This window comes from Aphelocoma coerulescens, chromosome 1 (genome assembly GCF_041296385.1).
Source record: "Aphelocoma coerulescens isolate FSJ_1873_10779 chromosome 1, UR_Acoe_1.0, whole genome shotgun sequence".
Taxonomy (NCBI): Eukaryota; Metazoa; Chordata; class Aves; order Passeriformes; family Corvidae; genus Aphelocoma; species Aphelocoma coerulescens.
This window is the reverse complement of record NC_091013.1, coordinates 90894237-90916657: the sequence shown is the minus strand read 5'-3', so window position 1 is coordinate 90916657 and position 22421 is coordinate 90894237. Positions and strand designations below refer to the sequence as shown.

Below are 22421 nucleotides of genomic sequence, written 5' to 3'. Positions count from 1 at the left end.
CTTGATGTGCCCCCATGTTGATTTGGTGGGGTTTTTATTCTTCCATTGTCTTTTTTTTCCCTTGAAAAAAAGCACATATCACTTCATGCCTGCTCAAAAGTTGATGAGATGTCTTAGGAGTCAAGCGTTTCTCTCAAACTCTGCCTTCTTGAAATCAGTTGGTCACATGACAGTTATTAAAATGTATTTTAAGAAAATTCTAATGGCCAAAGGCCAACAACTACATTCAAAACCTGCTAATACATCCAGGCAGATAAGTAAAACCAAAACAAAAACACACACACCCCCCAAACAGGAAACCTCCAAAAGGAAAACTGTTCCATTTGTTTACTTCAATTTGAAGTAGATATTAAGGGCATGAATGGACCAGTCATGGTTTATTTGAAAATCCCTCCATCCTCTGATGCACTGTCATTCTGTGGTCAATGCTGTTTGTACAAACACATTTTGTTCAGAATACTCCAACTGGTGGTGAAACTCACGTGGCCGGGCAGCGACTGCAGTGTTCTTTTGTCTGTAAAAGTCTGCAGTGTTACACACTTACTTGGCATCCAGCTTACAGACTAACTTGACGTCAATACGTCCTCCCACTAGACACTGTGCATTGAAGGCCATCTGATGAACTGTGCATGAGATCGCTTCAGAAATTCATGGCTAGAGTGTTTCGACTGTCAAAAACTTCATTACAGTACACTTCACTGTACAAACACTTTAAAGGATGTTTATTAGGAAAGTCTGCAAGTCATAATGGATAGCAGAGTTCTTGTTTATGGTACCTTCTTGGCCTCTAATAATTCTGTTTGCCTCCAGTATTAAAATCAAACTGCTTCCATGAAGGTGATTACTAAAATGAGCTATGGTATGTTAACCTACAACTCACAAAATGCGACAGTACAGACATTAATTTTGCTTTTAACTGTCTGTTAAGTTGTAATCTAAGTTGTGAACATTTAAATATAATATATATCTCATATGAAAAAGCTAAAGCACAAGTGCTTCTGCACCACCCCCCTCCCATCCCCCCACCCCTTGAGTCAAACCCACCCCAGTTCCGGTTTGGGCCCTGACTGATTTGGAATGCTTTCTTAGGCCACCCATTTCCACAAATTTGTATGCACTCAGGAAATATAAAGTCAAAAATATACAAATCTCTTGTTGTTATAAGGTTTTTGTGAGTGAAATTACCCAGGACCATGGACTTGGAAGGAGGAGGGGGGGTAAGAGAGGGAATTTACAGCAATTCAAAGTTCAAAACTGGTCACTTCACAGAAAGACTGCAGGACTGGTGAAATTCTTGCTTCTAGAAAGTGATACTGTAGTGGAGAATTTTCTAGGAAAAATAAAACAGCTTTTAATAACTGGCCCGCTGGTATGAGCTACCGTGGAATAAATTAGCACAAAAATGGAAGTCTTATAACTGTTCACTGTTACAGACGTAATCAACAAGGTCAGTCACTCTCAAAAGTTCATCTTCATCTTCCTCCGGCCCTACTGCTTCCTGCCCACTCCCTGTCCCGTTGGGCGCCAGGCTGGCGCTGGCTGTGCTGTCCTTGGGAGCCTGGGTCTTCTCGCTTGGCTTGCCAATCAAGTTCTCAATGGTTTTCCCTGGGCTCTGTCCATTGGTGGAAGGCAAGTCCACCAGGCTGTAGTCCAAAGGGCTCTCTACTTTCCCTACGTTATCAAAGTCATCTTCGTCATCGCTCTCTATCCGGTAGCAGTGCTTCTTGGGGTTGTCTTGGGGGGCTTGTGCTGCTGGCAGCTTATCTGCAGGAGCGGGGGTTTCTGTGTCATCATTCGCGTTTTCACAGGTATCTTCCTCGTCAGTCTCGATTCGATTCAGGCGTTTGCGGACAGGCTTCCCTTCTTCCTCCTCATCCTCTCCCTCTTCCTCAGAATAGTCATCCGTACTTCGCCGACGTTTTCGAATCAATCGCTTTGACTCCTTTGTGGATTCATCATCTTCAGAGTTCTTAGATGTGTAGCTCTCTGGAAGAAGCAGTAGACTTAGAGCCATTAGCAAATCTCAGTGCAACATCTACACTTTATTTTTCACCTTTCACACTCATTAACAAGACAGCTCTCTCTCTCTCAGCACACACATTTCTGTCTCCTTCCCCAGGTTCCCCAACCCAGCCAAAACGCTTGCATTCTTTTTACTTTTTAAATAAACTTCTAATGTAGCAAGTATCAACAACTTATGGATATTCTGTTTCCAAGATGAGGCGTACCAGAGGCTTTGGAAGTAGGTGTATTCTCCCCTAAAATTGGTAACTCCATGCTGTGAATAATGCAGAACTGCATTCCTCATCTCACAGTATGCGCTTTATTTGCACCCTGACAGAAACTGAGAACCCAAATAATGGCTGCTCTGTCATAAAATTCATATATCTACACACACACACACAAAGCTGTACTATACCCCTGCCACCCCCAAATTATATACAACTTCTAAAGTAAAGGAACGCTGCCTGTCACCTCAAGTTTGCTGCTCTTTAAGGGGAAGCTTGGTTTTATTGCCTACGCACTGACAGCCTTTACACTGATCTTTGATGGCTGTGGTGAGAAGGGATGGAAACTGAAAAATCAAATGGCAAACACAATTTGTTGTGTCTTTGTGATTTCCATTACAAATCATGAATTTTCATTTTAAAGGGTATTATTTAATGGAGGTTCAAGTTGATAGAGACTGTCAGTGTTCCTCTATTTTCAAAGTAATTACAATTCCAGTAATGCTCTTATGCATTTTATGATATACTGTGGGAACTGTGGGAGAGTGCTGGAAAGGTGCTAAATGGTGCTGATTTTAATGCATGGAAAGCCAGTACCAAAAATATCTGAGCAGATGGGATTTCATGAAGAAAAGACAATGTCAATCAAGGAATGTTTAAAGCCACTAGTGCTGGGAAAAACAAAACCCACCAGAGAGCGGTTTCCTGAGAACAGGCTGTATTGAAGATCATGCTTTTGAGATACTACACACTTGCATCACATACTTGTTTCTCTTCACCTAGAGGATACTCTACCACTCTGTAGTCTCAGGACAGCCCTTCCAAAACTGAGGCACTTGGGCTGTCAAGGATGGCTCATTTTCTGATGAAGCCTGGTATCCATCACAACCTGCACCGCTCAGCATTTGGAAAGCCGGACCTAAGGTCTCATAAGCTGGGCACCCACAGTCCAAAACAGCCCAAGTCAGTGGTTGGGTTTCGTAAAAGCTAATTAGTTATACATCACAAAGCACACCAATCACTCACAGTGTGACTGACATTACTGAGAGAGGCTTCCTCTGCACTTTGCACAGCTCCTTAAACAGGAGATGGCATGAATCTGAACCACCAGCACAAACACAGTCAAGTCACCAGAGGCAATGCCCTTCCCCTTACATAAGAGAATCTTTAGAGGCTCGTGGGATGCAGTTTTGTGACCTCTTAAGAGAAACATGGTGAAACAGTTGCATTAGTGCCAATTTTGGAATCCCAACACTCTGTGCCAGGCACAGTACATTCAGACCTGTAAGTCAGGATTAGGGGCAATTATGAATTTGAGAAGTGACTCAGTGCATCATGAAGTACCAGTGGGCTGTTTCAGAAGGAAAGAGTCTCTGAGAAACATCAAGAAACTCCAGAAAGACAATTCTCTGAAATCTCAGAATTATATAGCTTTTCCCTCGTGCTAATGCTGACATACACCAGCTCCTGGAAATGCCAGACTGTTTATTTTACCTTCACTATCTGAAGTGGAGAGCCTGCGTTTATGAACTCTTCTCAACTCCTTCCCATATCGGACACTTTTCTGTGAGCCATCACTTTCTGAATCTTCCTTATAATTAACTTGTCTCTTCTGATTCCGTCTTGATCTTCTCCTCCTGGTTTCCAGGTAATCATCATCACTGTAATCTGTGTAATCACCACTCTCTGTACAGAACAAAACAGTGACATGCATTATTCCATCAAAGCAAAACTGCCTCACAAAAAAAATTTAGTTAAGTTTCCTAATTCAGGTATTTTTCCTTACAGTGTTTTTGTTGCCTCATCTCTGTTGGTGTCAAAGACATCTCTAGAACTCCTGACAGTGGAAACAACCACTTCACTTACTGAACTGGAGTTGATGGTGCATGTTACCAGTGACTCAGGAGAGTCTGTTCTGCATTTAAAATTTAAACAAATTGGACTCTTACTAGAAGACTTTAAGAACAGGTAGATGAAAAACGACTGACAAGATGAAACTCCAAGACCTGAGCTATATCGGTTAACAACAAAAATCAGTTTCCCTCAATCATGAATTTGCTTAAAACAGAAACCATACAGAAGAAACTTACCAGTAATCACAATTCTTCCTGCACCAGTCTACTGCAGCTAATGTCTTCAAAAATTAAATTTATTTACATCAGTTGAAAATAGCCTCAAATCAACTTCAGTTGCTTTTCACTGAGCTATGCCAGAACAATTATCCCAAGATACATTTCTATAAAAGTCACACACTGTTCCTAAGTTAGTGATTGACATGAGTCACAGATCAAAGTGGCATCCTCTTTACTTCCTAAAACATTAGACAAAGAAACAGAGCAAGTCAGCAAGAACAACCAGCTTCAGAAAGAAATTCCATCTCTGGAGACTGAAAACAAAGCCACTTGCAGGGCACCTGATTTCCTTAACTCAAAACAGGCTTAAAGCAGGATCCTGATGGACAATAATAAAGGTGAGAGAGAAATAGAAACACACAGTTAAGATTATACTTTTAGATATATATGGAATTATACTGAAATCAGTTGATTTTATCACAGATATGTGTCCACCAGGAAACAAACACTTGCTCCTGGGCATTATAGAACAGATAAGCAACCTCTTTAGATTTCTGCCAGTATTGTCATTGATAAGAGCTTATGATCAGTGCAGTGATGCATTGAGGACAGGGAGACAACATTCACTCTAACCACTCATATAGCTGTCTTCATCTGTCCATGCATGAACCCTCCTTTTGGAAATCAGTACTCCAAAGCAACTTACTCCAACATGTTCATCATCTATATTCTACACAGACAGACAAAACACTGGAAAGATAACACACACTGCAGCAAGTTAACACTCCAGTATAGCTAGAACCTTAAATTCACAATAAGAGTGAGAAAACATGAGTGCTCATGTATATGGCACTTTCTAGTCTGTGTCTCAAATGAGGCAGAAACAAGGAGGACAGTCTTCAGAGAAAGATGCTGATCATGAAAAGGTTTAAGTATTGCAGGTACTATTCTCATACTTCAAACCGTGCCAACAGAAAATGAAATAGTTGAAGAACAAGTAGAATAAAGTGAATTATTAGGTTCTCCTGTGATGCAAGAGTCTTCATTTACTAAAGATTTTAAGGATAATTTTAGGAGAGAGAGATTCACAGTGTTATTCTTTGCCTTCAAGCCTGCCAGAAAACACAGAATGCCATACAACTGAAGTTTTCTTCCATAAAAGTGACAGAAAATGTTTCTTTCAGAATCTTTTTCATAGATGTGTTCAGAAGGTCTTCTAGTAGCTATAAAGAAGCACACTTTTGTCTCCCTCCTCTTTCCTGTAATCATGTGCCAAACAGGAGAGGTGCAGAGGTAGCTGCAACTATCCACAAAGGTGGCCTGTAGAATCATAAGACAAGCATTTATTTAAATACATATCTACCTAGAAATGCCAAGAACCTAGTGTTTAATACCAGTTTCCTGAAAAACACCAACAGCAGAACAAGCAGCAAACTGCTTCACAGCAAAGATGATATCTGATTTGACCAAAGCAAGCAAAAAAAGTTAGTTTTAGTCCTGACAGGAACTCAGACTCCCAGTCTTCCTCTCTCCAGAACAGAGTACTTAAAATATCTAAGATTGCTTGTACTCACCAGACTCTCTGCTTGAATTGTCCTCAGAATCTTCATCTTCATCATCTTCAGAGTATTTTTTCTTGACTGTTTTCCTTCGTAACCGCCTGCTTTGCCTCATGGGCCTAGAGAGGTGTCGCCTGGAGATGCGGGCACAGAACTCGGAGTCACTGTCCTCGTTTGATGGTGGGTCATCTTCACTTTCATCTAGATTTTCCTCTGATATAACAAACTCATCCTGAGATCTGTACAAAGGAAAACCCCAGACAACAGAGACAGGTATCAAAACGAAAGGACTGAAATGGTACTTGTATTTTACAAGCAAGTGATAAGTGTCGTTTTATACAAAACAAAAAAAGCACAAATCTTGTAACGAGGGGCAAAGACCCAGAGAGAGCAAGCTGCCATCACTGACAGAAGGTTTCAGCTGTGTATTTGGGATATGGCTCCATAGTGCATGACATTACACAGCAGACCAGAACAGCAGGTGGATATAAACACTCTGTCAAACCAACACTGCAGGAGGCATTAACATAGGACAGATTCTGGAGCATTCATATGGTTCACTGCAATGTAATGTCTGCATAGCAGTACCTGTGGAGGGGAAAAAACACCAAGCATGTTCTAGCAAAGCTGACCTCTCCTTCAAAAACCAAGAACTGTCCCCATACAATTTCTGAGAATTAGAATATCGTGTCTTGACACAAAACTGTGGCTCTAATGCAAAACATGCACCTCACAACCTCATAAACTTGTAACATTCCCACGATTTCCAAGGAGCCAAGGCTTTTTTAAAAACCACTGAGCACTGAAGGTACACAGGCACTTGCATGTGGCTGCTAGGCAAATCTAAATTCCAGTGTAAGATCCAGAATGCCCTAAGCAGAGGATGGAGCTGAAAATGCATGAGTACACTTTAATAGATCAATGCACTATTAATTCTATGACATTTCCACAAGCTACACTCATTGATTGGAAATTTCCAGCACACGTAGCTCAATTATTCAGGGTGCCACTGAAATGTCCTCGGCACGGTCACAGGTGAAAAACAAAGCTCAAAATTTGCATCTATCTTGTATAGATTTTCCATACACTTAGTAAATTGACTCAAGTGATTGGTGTAAAGCTTTAAATGTTGCTGGTGAAGAGCCTACAGCCTCATGCTTGCTTTATTATGTTGCTTCATTGAGACACAAAATTAATCTAAAATTATCAATTTTTTTAACATCAGTAATTGCCCAGACTGAATGATGAGAAATTCTGTGGAAAGTGAGTTTCAGTCAGCCAGAGCAATACTCACGTAGTTTAAAGCTTCACATGACATGTATTTGTTTTCTACAGCATAAGCCACTTCTTTCGCTGTTTTCAAACTCTACCTCCTACAGAGCAGCAATCAAGAACTAATTTCAGAATCTGCCTGTCAAGTTCTGCATGCTCTAAATAATGAAAATTTTCCTCTTCCAATTTCTAAATGACAATCAGGCCAAAAAAAAATCCCACAAAATAGGAATTTCAGCTCTTATTTTTAAAAGGAAACAAGCAGCCTCATTTTAGCTACATTTTTTTGTTAAGGATTTCTGCTGGACAGTCACATCAGCCAGAGAACTGAGCCCATCTGGCTCCTTCACCAACAGAAGCCTGTAGTGAGGCCTCAAACATCCCAGTAACATTTCCAGACTGTGTTATGCTTGAAATTCAGATTGGATGATGTCAGCACATGGATCCAGAGTGTAGTTTTTCCAGTACAATGATGCTCCCCTAGGTAAGGAGGACCTCATAGTAGGGTGTTTGGAACTGCATGGATATATCTTTAAGGTCCCTTTCAACCCAAATCATTCTATCACTCTGTGACTTTTACTGGCACTGTGTAGTTCCCAGCACTGGGAACATGCTCCTGATGATCATTTCAGAGGCACTGCAGAGTCACAGAAGCCTGTAGAGGTCAGTGATTTGTGGTGGAAGTTAAATTGCAGACCTACCCATCACTGATCTTGAATTCATCCTCACTCTCCTCTTCATCCATGTTACTGTCACTATCCAAGTCATTTAGTCGCCGTCGTTTCTTGCGTCGTGCTGCAGCAGCCCTTTGTGGTCGCTTGTTTTCCTTCCTTTCTTCCTCTAGGATTGTGGAAATGTCTTTTCCACGGTGACCTGTGATATTTGACATGTCTTTGCCTCTGCCAATGCCTGAATTCAGAGACAGAAAGGGGAATCAATAGCAAGTTTATTTTCTTGCTTAGCTTTCCACAGATCTTGCATGTGCTTAACTTCAGTTTATTTTCTGTAAAGCAGAATATTTTTTGTCAAGCAAGACTCTGTCCAGAGTCTTGCTCCTGACACACACAGCCCAGCTGTGGTCGCTTGGAAATATTGTGGTCCATGCAGAAGGTCATGTTTAAGTGTCAGCACTCTGATGCTCAACCCCAACCCACATTATTACCCTGCCAGTGCCTTTTGAGAGGGCAATTATCAAAAAATATACTTTTTTTGTAATGCTGAATACCCTTCTTGGGAGATTAAGTGTTTGAGTAGCTGTTTGGCCAGGAAGTAGTTTTTAAAAAGTTGCTTCCGTGTCGAGACTTGGTTATGTTTACTGTAGTGGACCTTGTGTTACACACCCACAGACACACGATTTTCAGACTGTCTACCTACATCCATGAATTTCTGAATCTGGTGAGTGCATGGAAATGCCACAGGCCAAACAACTGAAGGACAACACTTCACGACTGTTTTCTCCAGACAAGTTAAGGTGATGCAGAAGCACAAATCCACCTCCATCCCTCAGTGCAGAAGATCTCTTTTGCCTTAACAGGCAACAAAGAACAGAATTTCACTTTACTCACATTCAGCTCAGAAGTGCTTATAGAGCTGGATGAATATTAAGAAAATTTGGTGTTGGTAGTCTTCAGGGGATCCAATTGCAGAGCAGTTTGTGAGCCCTCTTTTTACAGGGGACAAATGTCAAGAGCACTGCTGCCACTCCAATCTCAAATCCAGAATTTACTCATTAGATATATAAAAACCTGTACAGGCTGAATTTAACTATCAACTTTTTACTAATTTTCTGACACCTTTTGCCAGCTTGGGATGGCCATTCCTAAGGGAAATTTACTTCATGTCCAAAAATACAGCAGTAAAAAAACCCTGGCAAACTTCAAAGTTTAAAGGGAGAGGATTATATTTGTTGCTTCTCGCATCAAAATAAATTTGGTCTCCATCTTCTTATCACCATTGCAATGGAAAACAAGTAACATCAGAAACATACCTCCTCCATCAGCCTCCTTGATATCATCTTCAATTGCCTCATCAATTGCCTCATCAAATTCATCAAACCTAAAAATAACAGCTTTCATTTACCACTTTGAAGTGAACCTTAATTAAATCGTTATGAAAACACACCTCAAAATCTGAAAATGTTACACTGCACAGACAGTGGGCTGGATACATAATTAACTAAAAGAATGGGCCAGATTAAAAAAAAATGGCTATTTTATTGTCAAAGTTGTGTTTCTTATTTCTATTTGCTTGCAGATTATTTATCACTGCCACTCTTACTATTGAGTTATATGAACAGAAATCCCCTTCCATTTTACACAACACGCCTCTGAATTTAACAATATATAATCTGAGACTTCTTTAAAATGGTCAGTGGCATTTTCACACAAAGTATTCATAATTTTTTCCACAACTTTTATTAGATGACATTAGCTCTGCCAACCTTCAAAACAGCCTGAGAATCATCTATTAAACTCAATGTAAAATTCTTTATTTTGTCTACATTTTCCTTCAGAACTGATTTCACATAGCTGCTTTCTACTCTTAAAGCTCATGATACTTTATGGATCTGCAACATACTAAGCTGAACAGATAAAATAAAACACAAAGTACAAAGTTCCTTGTAAATCTACATAAGTAAGTTGTAATGCAATGTTACTGAATAGGATAACTGAACAGGACAAACAAAAGCAAAGTATTTGAGTGTGTTTGTTCTGCAACAGCTTTTCTAAAACTGCATAAACCTCTGCACCCTGAATAACTCATTTAAAGAGAACAGCAAACTGAAGAGATCCAATCCTTTCAACACTGATGACCTCAGTTTGTTTCTTCAGTTATGAATTCCAACTCCGGTTCCAACAAATAGAGGCCTTGAGCTCCAACATGCAAAGGTACAAATTTTATTAACTATATAAAAAAGATATTTTATTTAGATGTAAATTTTTCTTCTCGTTTTCCAAAAGGTTAATTTTTTGCATTTTTTTCAGATACACACAACTAACAATTGGACAATACATTCATTAAAGATTCCATTTCTCAGTCATGAAAGAGGGATTACAGTTATACTTACCCTGGCCCACCATAGGAACCTCCAGCAGTACAAGAAAATAATAAATCTAATAGTTTACTCTGTATTCCAATAGTAAGCATAAAACACTTTCTCCTTTAAAAGTAAGGTGAAGGACTTCTGATATCTTTATATTCTTTAAGAACAACTGCATACTATGCTCAAGGCAGCTTTACCCAGCGAGGAAATAACTTGGAAGTTAGTCCATTAGTAAGATTAGTTCCACATTACTCAAACACTGTTTTCACTCCACATAGCTAAAAAACCCACCCCTCTTTAAAATGTGAGAAATCACCTAATGCTTTCAAAACCACTGCTACCAAATAACCTGAGCTCAGCCACGAGCTGACAGCCGCTTGTCCATTAGGTGTAATGGAACATAATTTCTTCTGCTGCTGCTTTATTCACGATACAGGTTTTTGCTAACTTGCTCAAGAGAGGACTCAACAGATGACTCAGGTGATACAAAGGGATTACAGATGTTTTAGAGAACCAGGATGCTCTACAATACAGATCTGTTTCTAACTGGAATAAGACTTTTAGCATTTATTTTCCCCTGCTGTCACAACTCTCAGTGATATCAGTGGAATTTCACTGCAGACATGTAAATCTAACACATAGATACATGTAATATTTTTATAAGCTCAAACTTATGTGCATGATGTAGTCTGTAAGAAAGATTATCACTTTTGATCAGAAGACTGATTTTTCTGGAACATTACTTTCAATAAAAAATGTACTGTTTTTGCACAACATGGGTCCTGCTGAAGTTGTGCCACACACCCTACAGGCAAGGGTTTTTTCCCCATGGTCAGATGCTGCCTGACCTGCCATTAACACAATAGCAGATCTATGTAATCTTGCCTGTAGCATAACACTCCTTACAGGAATACTTAAATTTCCCAAAGCAGCAATGGCATTTTCCTTAGTGTGATTTCTGCCGTTCATTCAAAAAGTCATCAAAGTCCAACAGCTAAGCAAGGTCAGACTGAGTGTTCTGACCAGGCTGGAAAACCCAGTCTATACAAACACCATGCCTCTCCTCAGCACCAAACCAGGCTGACTTTAAACTCAATGATGGTTATTACTGCAAGGTTTGCTGTTCTAATACTGGAGTGTTCTGATTTTTGATTATAAAGGTCTACATAGAGCAACTACTGGAAAGGTAGAGGGTTATTTTACCATTCCTAATGCATCTGGGACAAACCCCCACAATCTCTCAGGCAACCACATTCTTTTCTAATCCCAAAGGCATTCTACTTGCCTAGTGGACTGAAGACGATACAGTGTCACAAGGTATTATTTAGAAAGCAGTTTATAGAAACAACTTGGTAATACACTGAGAACAAAAGTTATTATTAAGATCATGCTGAATTTTGGAAACCTTAGTGACCTATTCTACTTTCAGAATGCGCAATATCAAAATATCAAATATCTTGGCACTTTCATTTACTAACTGCATTTTTGTCACAATTTCTCTAAAGAGTTACAGATTTCTCTAAAAAGGTACATTTTTAGAGGTACTGTGTGATAATTACATTTTAAGTTTCATGCCCCTTTAATGTATGGAAGGTCTAAATCAGGGAAGGGGAAGAGAGCAAGGAATTGAAGGCCTTTAGACACAAGCAGAAGTTTCCCTTGCAAAAAGGAGAGGTTTGATTCACCTGCTTTAACTCACCTCAGAAACTGCAGTAGTACCAAAACCTTCTCAACTATTCCTGAACAAAACACCAGATACCTTTTCATTTTTTCAATGCATCACCCCTTTACTGTACCACCTCATGCTCTCACAACCACCAAGCATAACCAATATTCAGAGGAAAGAACAAAGACACTTTCGCTGGGCTTCTCTTTTAAATGTAGGAGTTCACATGAGAATTGGTGGAATGATTCAGAAAGAAAACAACAGTATGACTTTTGCTGTACAAGCTATTTAAACAAGCTGCTTACCTGTAGCTTATGCACTTTCGTGTTCTGGTAGATCTCCTTTCGAGTTTCGATTTGGGCTTTTTGGAATCTTTCTTCTTTTCTTCCTGGCCTTCAGGTATTTCTGGCTCCTGTTCAGATAAGACAGAAGTGTCAAAAAGCTTTATCTTCTCCCTCCCTTCGCAGTCATTATGACTGAACTCATGTGATACAGATTATTCATTCTGTCTAGAAAGCTCATGTGCCCAACACAGCACATTTGAACTTGTAATATAGTGACTTATTACAGCAGTTCAGGTGAATTTGCACATTTTTCTCTTACTGGCTACATAACTTTCCAAACACAGAGTTTAAGGGTTCAGGCTATTGGATCATTGTGTTTATACTGCAACGCTGAGATCACGCCTCGGATGATACTCCCAGGACTAGTAAATGAACAAACTGTGGCCACCACTTCTACATACTGAGCACAGGGATAGCTTTACACAGTGCAGTTTTAATAAAGTTTAATGCAGGTTAGTTTTATTATATTGTTTGCAAGTTATTAATTTAAAAGCAACATAATCTGCCCCCAGGCTGCATTTTTCAAATATTTGCTCTCAGCCATCGACTCTTTTGCAAGTTTGTAAAATCTGTTATCGTTCTTCTGTTATTCAGAGACAGGGAGGAAAAGCTGGCCTTGTTACAGCCAGGCAGAGTGGAAAGTCTATGTTTAAAATGAGCAAAAGTTCCAATTTTAAGCTGCAAAGAACAGATTATATAATTCCAGATGAAAGCATTTGCCTAAGACTTCAAGAGACTTGCTTTAGAATGTATTTAAGTGAGAAGAGGCTGTTCTTCATGTGAATCAAAGCATTTTTCCTCTTTTCCCAAGGGAAACCATAAAACAGCATCTGTTAATGAAACACTACATGTTTACAGTTTTTAATCACATGACCTTAACATCCCCTCATTGAAGGCAAATGCTATGCTGCTAAAAGATACTAGATATTCCCCTCTGAATCATAAGCCAGAAACGTTTGTTTCCATCAGTTCCAAAGGAAAGCCTTGACAATTAGCTCAGACCTAGATAACAGCACCAGCAACCACCAGAGTTAAGTAACTGAATCCCACCTTTATAAACTACTGAATATTGGAGCACTCAATGCAAACCCAACTGTAATGGGCAGGGAGGTGGTTCTGCAATCTCTCACTGGGAGAGGACTCTGTGTGGCATCAGGTGACTCTAGTAAACACCATAAAGCTCCCTTGGTTTCTCTGCTATATTCTGTCTAAAATGAAGGGTCAAGAATTATTTCTGATCTGCATATAGATGCATTTTTCTTTCCAAGATACTACTACCACCTCTGACAGAGCACTGAGGAACTTCCTCCCTGAGAGGTTTGGAAAATAAAACAATAATACCACATAGAAACAGTAGCTTACCTGAGGTGGAATGATGTTCTCAATACTGATGCCCACATACACCAATCGCTCTTTTCTTGAAGAGAGAAAGAAAATTAAAATAAGCTTACAGAAAGTCTGCAGGTATCTAAAATAATGCTGTAATTAGCACCATTTGAAGCTCTTACTATCATTAGGCAGAAACATCCCAAGAGGATGTTCCAAGTGAAAACAGATAGTGAAGTTGGGATTATGTGCTAATTCTCGTGTGATTACATTTTCCTGCATGTATAATGTAAGATATAGCCAAAGAGTTCTGATAATTAACAGTACTCGAAGACTGTGGGCACCACAGAAATTACTGAATTTGGGTGTAAAAAGTAAAAACCGACTGAGAAATATTAATGCTGTGATAAAGATTGTGTTGTCAGATCCACAACTACCACCAATCGTGAAGGTGATGAAAGATAAAATGGGAATTCAAAATCACACTGAACTGGAAAAAATATGTAAAGATAGGATGCAATCCAAAATGGATAAACGCCAGATCTTAGACCCAAGCAGGAACAACCAACTCTAGAAACACCAGGGGAAAAATAACTGCCTACAGAGCAATTCTTTGCCAAAGAAGAACAGCCTGAGCAAAGATCAGCAGAGCCAAACTGCTGCACAAAGAACTATGATGACAGATGGATGTGCAAATACGAAAACAGCTGACAGGACACCTGAAGGACACCTGCCATGGCAGTCAGCCCTGTTCACACCTGGCTGGAGTACTTAAAGCCATCTGGGCACCACACATTCTCCAAGAAAGATGTGATCCAGCTGAAGAGTTCAGAGCTAGCCAGTGGGAGTTACTGGAGGGCAGCAGACGTGCTCTGCAGAGAAGGACTAAAAAAATAGGATGGATTGGTATAGAGAACACTTGACCAAAGATGGGAGAGAGAGAAGTACTCAAATACAGCAAAGACTCTTGTAAGGAGAAGCAGACTGTCCCCCTTGTGCACAGCATGTTACAGGATTAAATCTTCGTAAGAAAAATTCAGTTTAGACTTGGCTTCCCTCAACACAGACATCCTGCATCACATGAATTGCCTCAGGGACAACTCTGGCTCCTGAAGGACACGAGTCTCCTCTAAGCCCTGTTGTATCTGTCAGTCTCAACTAGAGATGGATTTCCTAACACTTCAGAAACAGGATGCTGATCTCCATGGTGCTGAACTGAGCTTTCAAAAAAGCAGTGTCTCAGGAAGAATAGCCAAGTACTAATGCAGACCAGTGTGGGTAACCAAATTCCCATCACTGTAACTCCCTACTAGCCTTTTTCTAAGAAAAAAAAGGGGTAATTGAAACAAATTAAGAGCACAATGAAAGTTTGTGGCATTTACTAGTGTCTGGAAGGACTCAGGATTTTTGAACTGAAGTGTCTCCATCAATCAGAATCAGTTTACTGAAGTTACAGGGAGTGCTCGTATGTCACACTACACTTGAGTTGCAACAGGATGTATTATGCACATAACTGCACAAATGCCCAAGACACATATTAATTTTAGATATGTTTACTTCATTGTGTTATGTTTTGCAAATAGAAGCATCTGTGTGTAAAAATTTTGTTTCCAGTACTCTCATTAAGTTCTAAAGAATCTAAGGAAATTTGGAAAGTCTTCTGAGTAGCCTTCTGCACTATTACATTCTAGCATAATAATATTTTCTTAAAAAAAATGAACAAGCACAGTTCCTAAAGTAATACTTACAAAGAGTAAAAATGGATTTTAGGTTGTTTTACAGCAAAAAAGACGGTGGACTTTGACAACTTGGTATCATTATGCCTACTGAAATGACTGGCTGTCTATAAAAGGAACTGGTTTTGTATCCTAATGTAAATGCTCCTAAGTGATAGATAAAAAGAAATCCTCATCCACCTGGGCACCATGAGATTGGTTGGATGAGGAGAAAGAAGGCTGTGCAAAATCACTTCGCTCTTGAAAATGAATTAAAATAACATTTTAAGGCAAGGAATACAACTGCTGAAATGAGAAAGGAACTAGAAGTGCAAACATTTTAGTATTCAGCAAGTGTCTTTGATGGTTCACTCAACTTCTCATTTCTTGTAATGCAAAACATCAAGAGACAGGAGAAAAATTCATCTTTTTTTAAACATGATCAGCAAGGTTTTCCAGTTGTGCTGTTCTTCTCCCTGGCTTGAGTATACACTGCTTAAGAATGCAGCAAATGGAACAAGGCTGAGGGTAAAGGTCTTGAATAGAAATGCAAAATTATATCAAATGAATTCCTTATTCCTTTTGTGGCAGACAGGAGCTCAAGACTTTAGCCAAGAGTTTGAACATTTGAACCAAGCCATCTCAGAGGGCAGCAGCAGATAAGCACTGACTGGTTATAAAGTCTTCCTAGGCAAATTCAAGCAAATATTTTCTATCAATTAAGCAGCTGCAAGAGTTTCTACAGGGAAGTCATGAAAGTGTGCATGAAAGCAAGTACTCCACCTGGTTTGGCCTGGGAGAATTAGACAAGTAGTTCCTAGAGAGATTTTCAATTGAGAAGTCTGAGAGTATCTAACATGGATTAAAAGGGGGATCCTAAAAAGCTTTAGTCCCTCCAGCTGGTGGTAGGACACGATTATAGAAGTTAGTCTGTACATGAGAAACCTGAAATTCAGCCAGGTTGTTGTGGTAGCGCCTTGGATTCATGAAGAGAAAAAGGGGAGGAAAAAAGGTATGACTTCATCCATGTATTTGTAAGTCACCATGAAACCTGAAGGTTTCATTTAAAAAACCAGTGACGTAACAGTTTGGGGATGCGCAAGCACACGGCTGAGCAGCTGAATCAGCCTCAGTCATACTCCTGAGAGCTGGAAAGAGCACAACAATATCACTACTTCAAAAAGCATGATAGCAACACTGGTTCAAAGAACTTGTTAGGTAGACAGATCCATAATGACAGAGTTCGATCTCTTCTCTTTGCAAAAACGACAGACACCAGCCATATACTGAGTTTTCAGAAACACTACATTCAAGTATGTCTGTGCCCCAAACAACCAACCTGCTTTAACTTATACACTGAGCTGTAATAAGGACTATCATTTTCTCTGGCATTATGATCCTTCAGCCTTTTTACCTTACTGTTTGCTACAATACACCATTAAGTTGGAAGACTTCAATATTCAACTACTGTATTTTCAAGTCTACTGTAACTCAAGCTTATTTCTAAGAAAAAACATTAAAAATAACTAAATAAAAACTTCCATTTTATGACATACAATATAAAGCATTAGGTTCATTTGGTATGAGGATCAAATTGCAAAACAGTTATTAAACATCTGTTTCAGACACTGAAAACTGCTATGGTATCAACTGTATCCTCTCCTGTTGCTCTCAGAAGATTGTGTTTTTATGCAACACTGGTGATTTCAAGAAAGCAAGACAGACTGGCAAAAGCTTGCATGCCATGTAATGTTTGCCAGCAGAATAATTACCAAAGTAGATCCGAAAATACTGTTCACTAGTAATGAGCACTCCCACCACAAAGCAAAGCAGCAGAGTTCCTGTGTGTCCTGTACTCCTGCACAGATGGAGGCTGTGTATATGCTGAGCTCACTCATAAAAATAGCTGATAGTTTCACTCCCAAAGCTACAAATTCAGCAGAATTGGCAACGGGTAATTTCACCACAGTATGATGTAGATACACTCTGAGCAGAAGTAGTGACATCAGGAACAGTTGGTACTTGATCTGTCACTATCATTGTTGCTGCTGCAACAGCAATAACAAACAGATTTGAAGAAAGCTGAAAGCACACACAGATTGTTCTCTGATCTTCCCAGCACTGACTCGCTACATCTCAATACTACAGCCACAAATATAAGCCTGCACAATTACTTTCTTTAAAAGGGTCTCACCTTCTGGTGAAATTTGCCTTTTAAGATAAAATTCATGCAAAGTTTTGTTTAATAATGCATACAGATGTTATTAAATTCTGCAAAGTAATCAATATATGTCCTAAAAGATATAAATTATGCAGACTGTGTTTCATGTCCCTCATTCTCAGGTCTGAAAACTGCCAATAGAATGTTCGAACTATTAAGACTGTTGTTCCTAAATGCAGTAAATCTATTTGCATTTAGCCTTTGGTAATGGCAGGGGTGGACAGCTGGTCAGAGCAGGGTGATAATAATGCCAAGGTTGTGGATTCAATCCCTGCCTGGGCCATTCACTGAAGAGTTGATTGAACTCAATCTTCGTGGGTCCCTTCCAATTCAGAATATTCTGTGATTCTGTGAAACTTCACTGACCCACTGCCCTACACCAATTGCTGCATAATCTTGTACATTTGACAGAGTTTAATAGACTCTAAAGCAACAACACTCAAATCCCACAATAATCTGGATGACTTTTGGAGCAAAGTCAAGACTTAACCTTGCTTACAGCAGGAAGTCTACACATGACTGACAGTATTACTGAAGTATTCCTGAACACAAGAAGCTGAACCACTGCTGGAAACCCTTTAACTACTGGTATAAGAAAGTCAAATTTGTGTTCAGGCACTTTAACTAAAGTTCAGTACAAATGTATTTGCTTATCTTTTCCAATTATTGGACTTTTTCTCCCTTCTTGCAAGCTGTCCCAGCACTGAGCCAGCAATAATCGGTGGGAAGTCAAAACTGGTCTTAGCAATTCCTAGTCTCATCACTGCTTTTCTCCCCAGCCCCCAGTTATTTTAATGCTTGCTCAGTTATTACCACCCCCTGCACAGCACTGCTGTGAGTGCATCCAAACAACAGTACCTGCGTTCTGCACGCTCCTTCTTTTTTAAGACAACATCCAGATCTTGTAATTGTTCCTCTAATTTCTCACAGAGTAATTTCTAAAGGAAGGAAACACAGTATTAGTCTATTTCATAACTAGCTATTTTCACATTGAACTACATTCAGACTCTTCATTCACTCTGTCTGTATTTGCCTGGAAGAAGCCCTGCTACACTGGAGGCTCCTCTTCAATGAACAAGGCTTTACAATAAAACCTGTCTTTTTAAAACATGAGCTCCACCACCAAGTCAAGGTTGGATGAGGCTTTGAGCAACCTGGTCTAATGGAAAGTGTCCCTGCCCATGGCAAATGAGGCTGGAACTCAGTGACTTCAGTGGACAGTACAGCAAAAAACAAAGATACACTTTAGGATCATTTTCTTACCAAATACTCAAGGAGCTGTACGTAAAAATGACTTCCAATGGACAAATTCTGCCTTATTCCATGTTAATGCTCTCATTATACTGTTTCCAAGGATGATCTTCACCCTTTTAACATCTGTCATTTTTCACATTGATGAGTACTTTAACAGCAACAGAACAAGGATATGCTCTAACTACAAGTGTAAAGAAAACATTCTAACATATTCAAAATCATCACTACTTAAAAACACTCCTCAGAATACAACTGAAAATCAACACCAAATAGACTCATCTCACATCATGCCCAATGTCACTAGCTTATTGTAGGGCAACAGCCCTTTTGGCACAGAATTTCTCTAAAACCAAGGAAGGGGTTTGGGATCAAGCAGATTATTCTGAAAATGTGTATAAATTATTTCCCATTAATTTAACAAGAGCAGCATCACACACTTCCTGCTTATCCTCCCAAGTACCAACTCTGCTTCTAACCTTGAAAAAAGGGTTCATACTTGTCCATTACTTGAACAGAGCAACCCTGGCTTTCCCAGCAGAGACAAACTATACCCTGAGATTCATCAGTACAGCAGCCTTCTCTAACCAGCTTCTGAGCAAACATCTCTGAAGAAGGAATAGCACTTCAGAAACAGCTGCTTGCTCTGGCCACTGATCCATCCCTTGTTGCCTACTGCTTCTGCCTCCAGGATGATAACTTACATGTTTCTTTGGGGAAAAATTAAGACATATCTTTAATACTATACTAGTGTTGAGGTGATTTAATCAGGGATGGGAGATGCTCAGTGTGACTGGAGATTCCCATCTACAAGTCAGCAACACACAGTCACTCATCACTAGCAGAAGAAAGAAAGAGAAAACCACGTCACAAACTCAGTTTTACTAACAGAAAGGAGAGAAGATCAGCAGTCCTACCATTCATCCCAGTCTATTTGTTAACAGATGAAAAAGATTACAGAAAGAACTTGTTAAAGTCCCAGCCAATCTCCACAACCACAAGGAAAGCTGCAAAGGAGAAGAGTGAAGTCACATAGGAACCATACATGCTGGCAAGGCGGGCAGAACCACTCTCCATCAGGGATGATCATCAGTGGAGGGCGAAGGCAGGCTGTGTGGTAGCCGCTGTCACAAGAGTCACACAACAAAATCTGTGCAAACAAAACATGTCATCAATATCTTTTGGCACTCACAACGTGTAACAAGCTCCAGAACTATTTCCCCAGCCAACACAGAAGCATTTGGACTGTGCCAAAAAAACCCCAAAAATCCTGTACCACTTATCCTGTAGCAGGGTTTTTATGGGGAAGTTTATTTATCACAGTTTTCCATGCTAACTCCACATTTCCTCTTACTGTATCTTCTCAGTACTTAGTGCTACCTGGACTATGTAGACTATGTGCCCTTAGTGTAGAATCTGGTAATGCTTTCCAGACCCTAGACTAAGTGGAAAACTCCATCTGACCAAGATGTGGTATGACCTGTTTTCCCTGTACACTCTTATGCAGGAAACCTGGCCTATTTCCTTAGTCAGGATAATTTTATGACCTGGGCAGTAGGGACAAAGTCTGGCAGGCTTGCAGGACATCCGGAATTAGGCAACTACTAAAAGTTCATCCTTAGTTGGGTAAAATTTGAGCTATCCCTTGCCATAAAACTTGAGGAACAAAGCTGGCATAAGCTGTGTGTATATCTACTGTCATGTTTATCTCTAACATCCTAAAGGTCAAACTTTTTCTCAGCTGTGCCAGGATATCTGTCAAACAGCCAAGAGCGGGCTTATTTTGTGGATTCATATCAGGACTGCACACGATGATTTCCCAGATAAACAGAGGAATTCATGATGGTATCTACCACAAATAAATGAGAACCATGAGAAACAGCAAAATCATGTTGTGCTGTGTCTGGGATTTCACTGTACTCAGTCCTCAGGGTGAGATGCAGCTACATCCAATGAAGATGACTATGCAGCTGTGGCTATGTCATAAGATATTGGAAAGTAGATATCACACTGCTGGGAATCTTTTTAATGTTGTTTCCTCTGTATTCATTGCAACTGCAGGCACAATCTCAAAGCCTCACACAGACTGGTTCTCAATGGGCTAAGGTGAGTTATACCTCCTAAAACATGGTATTTTTGTTTTGGCAAACAGGAGAAATAACTTCCTCCCCTCCTTATCAAAGGCAACTCATCTACTCTCGTGAGTTTACCACCTAAAACCTAGGAGATGCCCTCCTACGTATGGCCACCCTGAAGGATGATGTGCCTTCAGCACCATCTAAGTCAATCCACCAAATCTGACACAACAATCCACAGAGGCTTTCCCCAAAAACCTACCAGCTCAGGATGATTGGGAAGGCCACACTTCTTGCATGGCTCATCATCATCAGCAGGTGGAGCTTCTTCTTCCTCCTCTTCCTCCTCTTCTTCCTCCTCCTCAGAGTTTTTTTCACTCTCAGAGTCCTCAGTCTCTTCATTACTTGAGTATTTCCACCTGCCACGTGTCCGTGTACCCGTCCACCGAACTTTGCTTCTCTATGAGACACCATTTAAAGAAAAAACACAAAGGAAGCTCACAGTTTCTTCCTAGATCTTAAAAAAAAATATTTGTCTCCAGAGTAAAGTGATTCATTTCAGTCAGAACAGCTGCAGTAAATTTGCAGCAGAGCATTTCAATGAATATATTGTCTTAAGATCCTTCAAATGCAGCAAGATAAAGGGAGAAAACATTGCATCTATGTGCAGAAAGAAACTTTCAAATAAGATTTAAAAGTAGGAAGACAAATTTTTTCACTCAGCCCCTTTTTTTCTATTTTGGCAAGGCAAACTTCATAGTGAACATGGTAATTCCACATTTAAATTTTCTGACTTTTTCATGATAATTTGCCTCAACCCAAAGAGATTTTTTTTTTTCTCCCACCTACCCCCGCAAAGAGTTTATGCATTTTATTTTACTTTAGAAAATGTGTTTGTTTCTGAAAAAAGATCATTGCACCTTTTAAGTGCATAACTTCTGTCCAGGTCTTCTTTCACATTTATACTTTTTCATTATTTTTCTTAAGTGAAACATGATTCAGTTGGTGCTTCTTTTTTGCTAATCAAAGGGGCATCTACCCCTTTCAATCATATACCATATTATGAATGAAATATCATATTTTGAATATATATTACCACATTTTGAATGAAAAACAGGTTTCAATTAAAATTCAGAAGACTATTCTGAATTATTTAAACTACTTCATGCAACTAAGATAGTTTAGATTTAAAGCAACATGTCAAACAGAAGAAACTTTTGTTCCCATTGACTGATTTATTTCTCACACCCGTCATTCTCTCACAATTCATTACCCTCACTCCCCACAGACACTGAAAAAGGAAAATAACTTTTCCAGCTTTTTCAACTCAAAACATTTTTTGAATTTTGACTAAACTACTCACAGAACTGAGTAAGATGAATAAACTAAAATCCACAAAGTATTCTATTTCTCTTGGAGGATGGACTCATACCAAAGCAATATTCGTCACATTGATAAAAGTCATTTCAGGTTCTTAACATCAGTTTCTACCTGTTTAGAGATTTTACTGTCCTCTAAGCTTTAGCAGCAAAGGTACTCCAAATCCACGATAGTGTAAGTTTAGGTTTAGGATTCATCATACGGAATCATAATTTCAAATCGGGTTTTTATAAGACCCATCTTTAAATAAAGAAAAGGAACCCCAAGAT

General features: G+C 39.5%; 1 protein-coding gene across 4 annotated transcripts in view; it reads right to left on the bottom strand.

The window, feature by feature from the left end:
- Positions 1 to 694: 694 nt before the first annotated feature.
- Positions 695 to 22421, bottom strand: part of RSF1 (remodeling and spacing factor 1) — a 60857-nt gene continuing 39130 nt past the window's right edge. For all 4 annotated transcript variants that reach the window (XM_069016498.1, XM_069016514.1, XM_069016507.1 and 1 more), the window contains 10 exons: positions 21035 to 21232; positions 19743 to 19847; positions 18305 to 18384; positions 13547 to 13601; positions 12146 to 12252; positions 9119 to 9186; positions 7833 to 8040; positions 5875 to 6098; positions 3723 to 3914; positions 695 to 1986 (listed from right to left, as the gene is read on the bottom strand). In XM_069016498.1, coding sequence (XP_068872599.1) covers positions 1412 to 1986; positions 3723 to 3914; positions 5875 to 6098; positions 7833 to 8040; positions 9119 to 9186; positions 12146 to 12252; positions 13547 to 13601; positions 18305 to 18384; positions 19743 to 19847; positions 21035 to 21232 — 1812 coding nt within the window. In that variant the 3' untranslated portion in view covers positions 695 to 1411. The remainder of the gene's footprint in view (positions 1987 to 3722; positions 3915 to 5874; positions 6099 to 7832; positions 8041 to 9118; positions 9187 to 12145; positions 12253 to 13546; positions 13602 to 18304; positions 18385 to 19742; positions 19848 to 21034; positions 21233 to 22421) is intronic.